This window comes from Phalaenopsis equestris, unplaced genomic scaffold (assembly GCF_001263595.1).
Source record: "Phalaenopsis equestris unplaced genomic scaffold, ASM126359v1 Scaffold000229, whole genome shotgun sequence".
In the NCBI taxonomy this organism is placed as follows: Eukaryota; Viridiplantae; Streptophyta; class Magnoliopsida; order Asparagales; family Orchidaceae; genus Phalaenopsis; species Phalaenopsis equestris.
This window is the reverse complement of record NW_018164671.1, coordinates 886,112-897,226: the sequence shown is the minus strand read 5'-3', so window position 1 is coordinate 897,226 and position 11,115 is coordinate 886,112. Positions and strand designations below refer to the sequence as shown.

Here is an 11,115-nt window from a genome sequence, read left to right as displayed (position 1 = left end):
CACTGTTCACGAGCCGATTTCAAACACGAGCCGATTTCGAACACGAGCTATTTCGAACGAGCCGAACACAAGCCAAGCCTGAGCTCGCTCAAGCTCAGCTCGTTTACAGCCCTACCTCCGTCAACCTCTTCAGCATTTTCCTGCGGTTTTTCAGCCACTCCCAATACCTGTTCGACTGCTACCTCCCGTCTCGAGCGCCTCCCTTCTCGAGCGCCTCTCGGTGGCTATTGACTTCTCGTGGCAACTCTAGTCGGCCGCTAACCATCCTCAGGCCACCTAGCCTCCTGCACTTGCTGTTTTCTCCTACCTCCTTTTCTACAGTCCAGTGGCGCCTGCATCTTCTCTCAAGGTCACATGCAGCCATTCACACCTACTGCCTCGCCGACACCGCAACCCCTGCTGCCCTACACCTTCTAGCAGCCACCTGCACCTGCTGGCCCCTCCGCCTACAGTCAGCTACCACAACCATCTCACTGCCGACGTCCACATATATCTTCCTCCTGCCGTAGCCATGTAGTGCTGGTCTTGTCTTTATTGTCTTGTTTTCTTTATTATTTTGAGTTTTGATTGTATCCTTCATTATCAACCTAATGATATTTATTTTCTGACTTTATGGGTTGAGTTAACTCCGGTATCAATGACAGGAAGGAGATGGTTGAAAGCCTTATTATAAAGGGAGGAAGAAGAAGATGAAACCTTAATACATGGACCTAAGTTGTGAGGGCCACATGCACAAACCTTGCTGACGATCTATGTACACAATTTTGTTCTTAGAAGAAGCACAAAACCACTGAAGCAAACAATTTTAAATACATGAAGGATGCCAAATATTAAGCATGCGAGCTATCTTCATTTATATTCATCAATCATATTACAAGATATCTAGCTCTACTTTATGCTGCGAAGCCTACTAACCCAAGTAACGAAAACCAAGTCCAAAATATTATAAAACCTTTTAAGATAACATGTGAAAGAAAATAAAGATAGGGGCATTTACATGCATGCCACCCAAGTCCTATGTATTCACATATGTAACATCTAAACTTTAGTTTTTACATTTATTCACGTAAAAAATACCACCATTTTAACTTTTAAAAAGTGAAATACAGGTTTTTGTGTATTGGTAAGTGGTATGTATGTAAAATTTGAAGTTTAGATGTTAGATATGTAACTCTTCCATAAAGATAAATGATTTCCATGAAGTAAAGCTATTGCAATGTTGGATATCAAGCGTGTGTCCTCTAAGCCTATGATGATACAATGTCAAGTATTCTTTAATGTACAGGATTATGGTAATAATTACTGTGTTGCGTCATGTTTTATTGGTAATATTTTGCTTTTGTTTATGATGCAGTTTTATAGAAATGAGCAAAAAGTGCTTTTCAAGGATAGGTGATATTTATTTCTAATTTATGTATGGTTTCCTTCATCCTAAGTTTGAATTTTGACCCTCATACTGGAGTTAACTTGAAAGACAATCAAACTTGACCATTATTGTTGAAAATTCAATAGAGTCCACAACAAATGTTCATAAAACTGAAATAAATCAACATTAAACACAAACGAGCCTCTAGGGCGAGGGTGAAGGTGATGAACATTGGCTGGACAGCAGGTGAGGGGATGGTTTGGGAGATGGTGGCGGCAGGTAAGGGTGCGGAAAGGGGTGGCAGCAACAGGTAGTTTGTGATTATGGTGGCTGAAGTGGATGGGGGCAGTTTGGAAGGTTGGCGGCAGCATGGAAGGGTGCAGGGATGTTTGGCGGAGACAGATCTGGTGCTGGAAGGTTTTGCAGCAGCAGGGAACGTAATAGTGGGGACCTGGAGGCAAGTTGGTAGGGTGCTGACCGGGCCTCGACTGCAGGAATCAGGAAGGTGGCAGGCGCAGGGGAGAGGGCAGTGAGCTGGGAGTGAGATATGGAGAGGGATTGAGAAGATAATCACCACTTCAAAGCAGGATACAACCGGCGCACCACCTATCCTTAGATACAACCCTAACAAAGGCGGAATGACTTGAAATCTGAAATCGTAAAAAGCAAAAACTAAATCCTAAACAACAAGAAACATATTTATAATAAGATAATTAGGAGGAGGGGGGAGGGGTGGCAGTTCCGCGCACTAGTAGAACCGGCCGGTCCAACCTCACTGTTGGACCGACGCTTCCTTGCTGAACTGGTTGGGCGGGTTCCGTCCTAGCCCCAGGGTCAGTTCCTCGCTACTTTTGCAGTGCTCCTCCGTGGCTTTAGTCAGACTCAGTAAGAAACAATCACTTCAGAATGGATATTAGTTCTAGTATTTCTATGTTTTCTATGAAGGAAAATTTACATATATACCGCACAATTCTTTTGTATTTACATACCTAACACCTGCAATTTTTATATTTAAATTCATTGCACTTTGATGCTATAAACATATGCATCAAAATTTGTAATTCTTTTCAAAAAAGTAAGCGATAATGGTATTTCGACGTGATGCTAAAGATTTGGATGCTGTTTATGTAAATATAGAAGTTTAAATGTTAGATGTGTAAATACATAAGAACTGTGTGGTATATATATATAAATTTATGTGATTCAAGTGTTTTGGAATTTATTCTTAAAAGTTTTTCAACTCGCTGAATTGATTGCTAAAGTTCTCTTTTTCCAAAGTTTAGTTAATGATCACAAATAGCATTTTTTTGATGCATGCTTATGTAATGGGACTCAATATACTTCACTTGATTTCTGCTTGAAAGTTGTTATATCATGAATTGTTCTTTGCCTATCATAATCCTAACCATTATATGATAATATAAATGTGAAGTTCTTATTTCACTCATTTCTTCAATTCCATTATGTTAGCCATCAATTTCCATGCTTATTTGTATTTCTATCTTCATATTTCTTTCAATTCAGCTTGTATTTTGATTTCAATTTTTGGCGACCAAGTTCAGTGAATTCGTCTGTTAAATGATTTGTTTGAGCTTGAGGAAAGTTTTGAACTGCTTGGGATGTATATGCTGCGTTAATGAGACCAGAATTTATTCTCTAATTATCATCTTGAGTCTTTTACATACTGAAGTAAGCTAAAGTCATGGCCTTCTCTTTTTCATTTCCAGGAAATAGGTGCAACTTTGTGCTTCCGTGGCCAAAGGGTATTTTTGCACAATGCAGGAGGCTATTTTGGAGATGCTTCCATTGAAGCCTCTGGTGATTTCGGCTTAAATCCCGAATTTGGGGAATTTCATTTGATGTGTCAGGTAAAGTTTTCATGTTTTTTTGGCTATCTTATACTGGAAACTCAGTAGAATGAAAGGATCGTTAGGATCCAGATGGCTTAGGGCTCATATGGTCAGGTTTTTTTATAGCTTTTCTTTTTAGAGAGATGCACAATTTTGTTTGGCTATGAATTTCTTGTTGCTTTTATTAAAATTTTGTGGTATGAAATTACTTTTTACAATTAGACATGCTAAACTGTCGTAGTTGTAGAAAAGATACTATCTAATTTATTTTAGAAAAATTAAATTATAGTGTCCATAATAATTTTTAAAAATAATTTCTGCAGATCAACTCTATGCTAACTTTTACAAAGCGCTACCACTCTTTCAAACAAACTCTTAGTATGTTGTACCTTCTGATACTTGCCATATGATGAGATTCTAGCACTATGAAATGGAAGAAATAAACTTTTAAGGCCATTATGCATTGAACATTACCATTTCTTCTCTGGCCATGAAGCACGCGATGTACTTTGGAATCCTCGCCCCCCATCTCTCTCACTCGCCATCCCAAAATTCATCATTTACTTCAATTTTTATGATGTTATCATTCTTTATTTTATTTGTTGATTTTTTTCATATCACTTGCATGATTGTTCTTTAGTGGTGTTATTTCAGGAAAAACTACCAAAAAAAATATATTATGATTTTTTTTATTTTGTGTTATTTCTTATTTATTTCATGTTATTTCCTATTATGTATTTTATTTTATTTCCAGCTAATTATAGAAGTATTTGTTTTAGTATATTTGATTTGATTCTTGTAATCTTGGAGAAATGAGTATTATTTCTTTCCTAGGTTAAGCCAACATTTCATATCAATAAAAGCATTCTACTCAACTCTCCAAACCTATATGGTATTAGAGCTACATTCCGATCCTGGGACCCCGCACCTGTGCCCCGACATGTAGCTAACTTGATCCCCGCTCAGTTAAATGTATCTTCCTTGGCTATTCTGCCACTCAAAAAGACTATCAGTGTTTTGATCCTACCACCAACAAAACTTACGCTAGTGTTCACGTTTTTTTTTAAAATGTTCTTTTCTTCCCTAACTTTGCCTCAAGTGAGGGGGAGCTTGATTTTTTGGTCACTGTTCCTTTTCCGACTCTGGTGGACATTTCTCCTACTTTTATGGCCACTGTTCCCGGTGCAAATTCGACACCGTTGGATTCAACACCTTTCGAGCCAACCACACTACCCCTTCTCTCTGTGTCTTTACTTGCCGTACAAAACCATCGATTGAGACTTGTCCCAATGCCCCTACCATCGAGCCCGCTTCCCCGCTGCAGGTCTTGGAGTTCGCTCTGGCTAACAAACCTGGTACGATGCTCTCCCACCTATGGGGGTTACCTTTGATCTTAGTGAACATTTGGATCTTTTTATTGAGATACAAAAATAGTTACTTTCACATAGTCTTCAACCCTTTTATCCCATGGCAAAATACGTCTTGTTCCTTCTTAGTCCTACAAAGCATTTGTAACATCCTTGACTGATCATTATCTCCTACCACTATTGAGGCGCATTAGCTGACCTGTCCTGAAAGGCTGCTGCCATGGATGGGATGAATGACCTTCAACGCAACCATACTTGAGACGTGATTGATCTCCCCCGGGAAAGCATAAGGTGGGTTGTCGGCTTGTCTGTAGATTTTCAAAACCAAATTTAACTTTGACGGCTCCTTTGAATGCAACAAGGCGAAGTTGGTTGCTACAGGATATTGATAAACTTATGAGGTTGACTATGAAGAGACGTTTGCTCCGGTTGCTAAATTAAATACAATTCGGGTCCTCTTATCCTTACTTGTGAATTTGGATTGGGCCTTGCTTCAGTTGGACACCAAGAATGTTTTTTTAACAACGATCTTACTGAGAAGGTTTAAATGTCTCTCACACGGGGATTTGACCCGACTTTTTCCCCGTAGACAAGTGTGTTGATTGAGGAAGTTCTTCTATGGGCTGAAACAATCTCCAAGAATCTGGTTTGACAAGCTTAAGCAAGTTCTAGTGGGTTATGGTTTGTCTTAGGCCCAATCTGATCAGATGCTTTTTTTTGCCATCGGTCCAGTCACTTTATTGCCATTCTCATCGTCCATTTCGGTGCCATTGTGCTCATGAGCAACGATTTGCTGGCCTTGGAGACTCTCAAGGACATCCTCACCGCTTATTTTGAGATGAAAGACTTTAATTCTCTCTTGATTTCTTACTAATGGAAGTAGCTCAGTCCTCTCGAAGCATTTACCTTTCCCAACACAATGTGATGAGTTTATTGTCTGAGACTATTCTACTTATTTGCAAACCGGTAGCTGTCCCGAGGAATCCTAATGAGAAATTGTTTGAAGTTCCTAATACAATTTCGGTGAAAAAAAACACGCTATCAACACCTCGCGGGTAAGCTCATTTACCTAGCCCATATGCTCCCAGACATTTTTCACGCCGATAGTGTCCTAAGTCAGTTTATGCTTGATCCTTAGGAGTGCCCTCTCACTACTGTCCATCGGATCCTCTACTGTCTAAAAGGCACACCGTGCTTGGGTTTTTTGTTCATTCATCACTCCCGCTCGATTGCGGTTTATACGGATGCTGATTGGGCCGAGTCCGTCCATGATCGAGGATCCACCTTGGGCTATTGTTCCTTCGTGTGGGGAAACCTTGTTACTTGGAAAAGCAAAAAACAAAAAAGTTCGTTGTTGCCTGTAATAGTGCTGATGCCAAGTTTCGCTCTGTCTTTCGGTGTGTGAAGCCCGCTAGATGCTCATCATGCTCCGTGAGTTATGTTTGCCGCTCACCATTTCTCTATTGCTTTTCTGTGAAAATAAAACCATCATTAACATTGCTTATAATCTGGTCCAACATGAACGCACCAAACATGTGGAGCTTGATTGTCACATTATCATGAAGAAACTCGATTTTTGGGGGATTTGTGTTCCGGTTGCCCCATCCGCTGGTCAACTGACTGATATTCTCACAATGAATCATTCTCGCCCCTTGTTTGATGATTTCAAGTTCAAGTTGAACATGATTGCCATCTATGCTTCAACTTGAGGGGAAGTGTTAGAAGTTATATTAGGATTGTTATATTAGGATTTTTTATATTTTCTATTTATTTTTTGTTATTTCTAATTTATGTTTTTCCTTTTATTTCCGGCTAATTATAGGAGTTTTTGTTGTACTTTATTTGATTTTATTCTTGTAATCTTGGAGATATGGGTGTTATTTCTTTCCTAAGTTAGTATTCTAGTAAGCTTTATTTTAGCCAGCATTTCATATCAATAAAAGTATTTTGCTCAATCGCCAAACCTACATGAATATAATTGATAATTGCTTAATTACTAGACCTGAAATGATTATTAAATCAAGATATGGTTTTTGATTTTTATTCAACAATTTGATCCTAGTTCATAAATGTTTAAGGTAATTTGATTACAGTGATCATCAATAAAATTTTCTGATGGGTATGAGCAAACTGCAATTCGTTGGGATTACCCAATTTTAAAACAATGTGGTGAAAGCAATCTCTCAGTATGAATCAAAGAAATTTCATAGAAGGAATAGACTTAGATTAATATAATATGTCCAAGCTGGTAGTTGGGAGACAAGTTATGTGGAAACAACTCCTAGTAAGGAATTAGTAGGATGGTGTAGGAATTAGTAGGTTGGCATTAACAAAAAGGACCAGATAATGATTACCTTATGGAATCAAATATATGGATTGTTAGCTAGTTAGCATGGTGATGCAGGGTGGCGGCGTAGCGGTGGTTACGAGAAGAGGATAATTAGATGAAGAGGTGGTGTTTTCGAATTGCAACACCAAGGAAGGAGATCTATTGGTCTTATTCTTTTGAGGTTCTAGTTAGTGCATAAAAGTGTACTTCATGCGTGGCATGATATGATGAGTAGCGACTATGCTCCGTTTTGTGTTGTAGTCGCGTAGCTACTGTGCGTGAAGTGCGCGAATTTTGATTTCAATGGGTTGGATTTCAATGTCAAAGCGCTCCCTACCCTGTTTAGTTGGTTTAGTAAGAGCAAATAAAATCAAATCACCTTGGTTTCAACATGATTTTGAGCGCAAGTAGATAGATGATACATGATTTTGGCACGCAAAGGAGAAACGATGCATATGCAACTGGGTGTTTGATGCAGTAATTGGGCCTTCGATTCGACCTACGTGAAGAAGCAGACTAGGCGGTGGAGTCTAGTAATTTCTCTCACTCTCAATCGACGGTCTCGCACCTTGCTGACCGATCTCCAATGACTTGGATGGGGGGGAGACCTAGCGATTCTCACGAGCTCGCCGCAACGTATATCTAAGGACAAGCCTAGAGACACAAGATTAATTGAACAAGACAAAGCCATTAGTTAAACAATGAGCCCAATGACTTGGATGGTAAGTTGGATGCAACAGGTGATAAGATAGGCAAATCTAAATGTTTTGGAGGGATCATAAAGCGGCGTTAATATGAATATACCCGAAAATTTAAAAGGAATTAGTATCCATAAGGTGTCCTGAAAATACCAGTCAAGTCTATGACTATGCATGCGTACATTTATCTTTTCCAAATCGTTGCATTTTTTGGAGCATAATGCATCAAATATGCTCTAAATCATTGTTTGTTCTATTATTGTTCACATTTTCTATATTCCAATTTAATGTTTTTGGTGTGGAATTTTTTGGCCTGCAATTTGCCACATTGTTGACAGCACTTTTGTTGTTTCCATCAATCTCTTTCTCTGATTACTTTTCAATATTTATTGTTTAAGGTTGTGTTAGGTTTAATTTCTTGGTTCTCTAACTGTCTTTAAATAACTTAATTTTAATTTCTCATGCATAGCTTGAACATGTTTCCATTGCCTGTGAACTTGTGGCTTGTAACTATACTAATTTGATGTCTGCTGTAGGCTCTTTTTTATGCTTTACCTGATTTTGTTCTTTGATGTTCTTCAAAATTAGGAATTTCTAAACCTATTATTGATGTCATCCCATCAGCTGAATTTGTAATTTTTAATTGATTACTATTTTCAGGTCCCTTGCGTCGAGGTGAATGCTCTTATGAAGACTTTAAAAATGAGGCCGTTGATGTTTCCTGTAAGTTCTTTCTTTAATTTTCTTTAATCCATCTTGATGTAGCAATGTAAATGCTTTTAGTAGTTTAGAATGAGCGTTGTTTGTTGCATTTTTTCTCCAGTAGAATGCCTTTCCTTCTTGCGAGTAACTTTGGCTAATCTGTTTGTTAATTTGAAACCTCTGCTGGAATCGTGCTCGGGGCAGTCCTCAAGGGAGTGGGAAGGGGAGGGGGAGTTGTGGTGGCGGGATGGTGGGGCCCTCCTTCCGCTTCTTCCTTTCTATCCCCCTCACCTTTCGTTCCTAAGCACTTTCCTATTTTAAATCCTTTCCTAAAACCTAAAATTCTAATTTTATTCTCATTTCTTATTTTAAAACTCTTTCCTAAAATCCGAAATCTCTTTTTATTCTCCTTGATTATTTTAAAAGCGCCTTTCCTAAAATCTAAAATTTCTTTTTATTCTCCTTACTTATTTTAAAAGCCTTTTAAAAAATGTGAATACCTTTTTATTCTTCTTTCTTATTTGAAAGTTATTCCAAAATCTGAAATCCTTCCTAAAATATGTCAAGTCTCTCTATAAATCTGAGGTGATGTGCTTAGAATTAGGAGTTTTGTTTTTGATATTTGAAATTAGGTTTTAGCATTGATATTTTTTCCTTCGAGGGCTGTATCCAACGTTGAAGTAGTGCTCCGACTATCCCTCGTATGAGGTGGTGATCGTTTCCACGGGTTTGGGCCGTGCTTCAGCTGTAGCTCAACCCCAACGAGATATTTATATATCCTTTCACCCTTCCTGATGCTGTCCACCAGCTTCACAACCCTACAGCAGGCCACTTCACCTCTTCCCCAACAACTGCTGGCCGCTGTCCTTTTTCCAGTCTTCTGTCAGTAAGGCCACAGCTCCCCATACTTCATCCCAACATTCAGCCTCCCTTCCTGAACAACCAATCTTGTTGTCCACCTGCCCAGAGTTCCTTCTAGCACTCAACCGAGCCACCTCTAGCAGTCTACCTTGCCGTCCTGGCCTTTCCTATTGCTGCCCCTCTCGCTGTCTACTTTTCGAAAGTGCTGACGAGCCTTCCCCGCTGCTGCCACACCTTCCCAACTTGCTACCCCACCTTTCAACCTACCTCCCAGCCACCCAACAAACATTCCAGCCACCTTAACCTGCCTCTCTCCTCCAGTTCACCTTCCAACCCTTGCCGGGACAGCCTCCAGATCCAGACACTTTCGAGGTGTTGGCTTGTGTTTTGCGCTTGTTTGTTGTTTATTTCTTAGTTTGAAGAGTCGTCGTTACCGATTTCAAATTCAATAATAATATTTGTGTTTTTTTGTAGTTTGGGCTTTGTCCTCTGATATCATTTATGTTAATTTAATTTTTTTCTTGGCACTTATCTAGTTCCTATAAAAGAAATGTGGCTAGTTTAAGTGTTAACTTTATTAAAATAACACTTAGTTTTGACATATATATACCACCTTCCATATGCATGAAAAAGTGTATTTCACATTTTGAAAGTTAAAATAATAGTATTTTTGATGTGATATGAAAGATTCGGGTAGAGAATTCAAAGTTTAGGTGTTTGATATGTTAATACATAGGAATTTGGTGTTATGTAAGTAAATTCCCCTGAATTTTATAAGCAACAAAACTTTGCAAGATTGAATTTTTTCTAGAATTCTGAAGAAATATTTTTATAATGAAGAATGGTTAAAGTTTATTGCAAGGGATTTTTTGACAATACCAAGTGCTATTAAAATTCTCAGGTATGAGTAATTGACTGCAACAATTCCATCTAATTCTCTTGTTGTCACTGTCAAGAATGTTTGGACATGTTTACTTGGCCAACTTATTTGAATTTTACAACCCAAGCTTTCTCCTAAAAACTTAGAGAGCTTCAACAATTTTACAATGATTAGAAACATGATTAAGGAAACAAAATAGGACATAAATTAATTTTTTTAAGAATCTTGCCAAAGCTGACGATTATTGCAACTGGAACAAAAAATGCTATAAAAAACTGGGAATAGAAAACGACGAACCTTGTTTTTTGATGTTTTCCATAGGCTTGATTCTTTCTTTAGTTTTCCTAGCTGCTACTGCTGTCTTTTATGCAATTCAGCAAACAATAGATTCAGAAACCTTGCATTGATCGGCCTGATTTGATTCCTTGAGGAGCAACCTTACCAGCTTCAAGGAATTAACAATTAGCTCAATGCTTGAAGAACTTCCTCGCACCTGCAATTTCCAACGAAAAGGATAGCGTAATTTGATACGAGAAAATTGAGGGCTGACTTAGATTAGCTTTATTTTTTATTACTTTATTTTTGTTTTCATTTTTTTTGTTTCGTTTACATTTTGATTTGAAATAAAGCATAAATAGTATCTGTTGAGTTTTTGCTCCAATCATAGCAAAGAAATTGAGATGCACAGATCAATGTTCTGTACCATTGTATCTATCTATTTATGATCCTCAGATAGCAAAGAACTTAAAAAACACCAGTTTAGCCTCTATACCAGTAGATCTGTCTTTCTACGACCGTTGTAATGTAATCCGTGTGCTTTACTAGAGGACCGTCGTCCCCTATTTATTTTTCTCTCTTTTTTTAGTTTTATTCATATTTTATTATGTTTATGGGAGATGTATATATATCTCCCTTCTTGGACAAAATAAAGTGATGACTCTTGAGAGATTTTCCAATGTTTTATTTTCTACATTGTATCCTAATGAGGTTAGGGTGTTCTTACCAACATACTCTGTTTTTATTATCTAAGATTAGGGTTTTTACTTTCAACTTTTCTTATTC

At 38.1% G+C, this 11,115-nt stretch overlaps 1 protein-coding gene across 2 annotated transcripts in view; it reads left to right on the top strand.

Annotated features, from left to right (window-relative positions):
- LOC110023769 overlaps window positions 1–11,115 on the top strand; it is a 108,396-nt gene that overhangs the window by 30,727 nt on the left and 66,554 nt on the right. For both annotated transcript variants that reach the window (XM_020723337.1, XM_020723338.1), the window contains exons 7-8: window positions 3,094–3,234; window positions 8,271–8,333. In XM_020723337.1, the coding sequence (XP_020578996.1) occupies window positions 3,094–3,234; window positions 8,271–8,333 (204 nt within the window). The remainder of the gene's footprint in view (window positions 1–3,093; window positions 3,235–8,270; window positions 8,334–11,115) is intronic.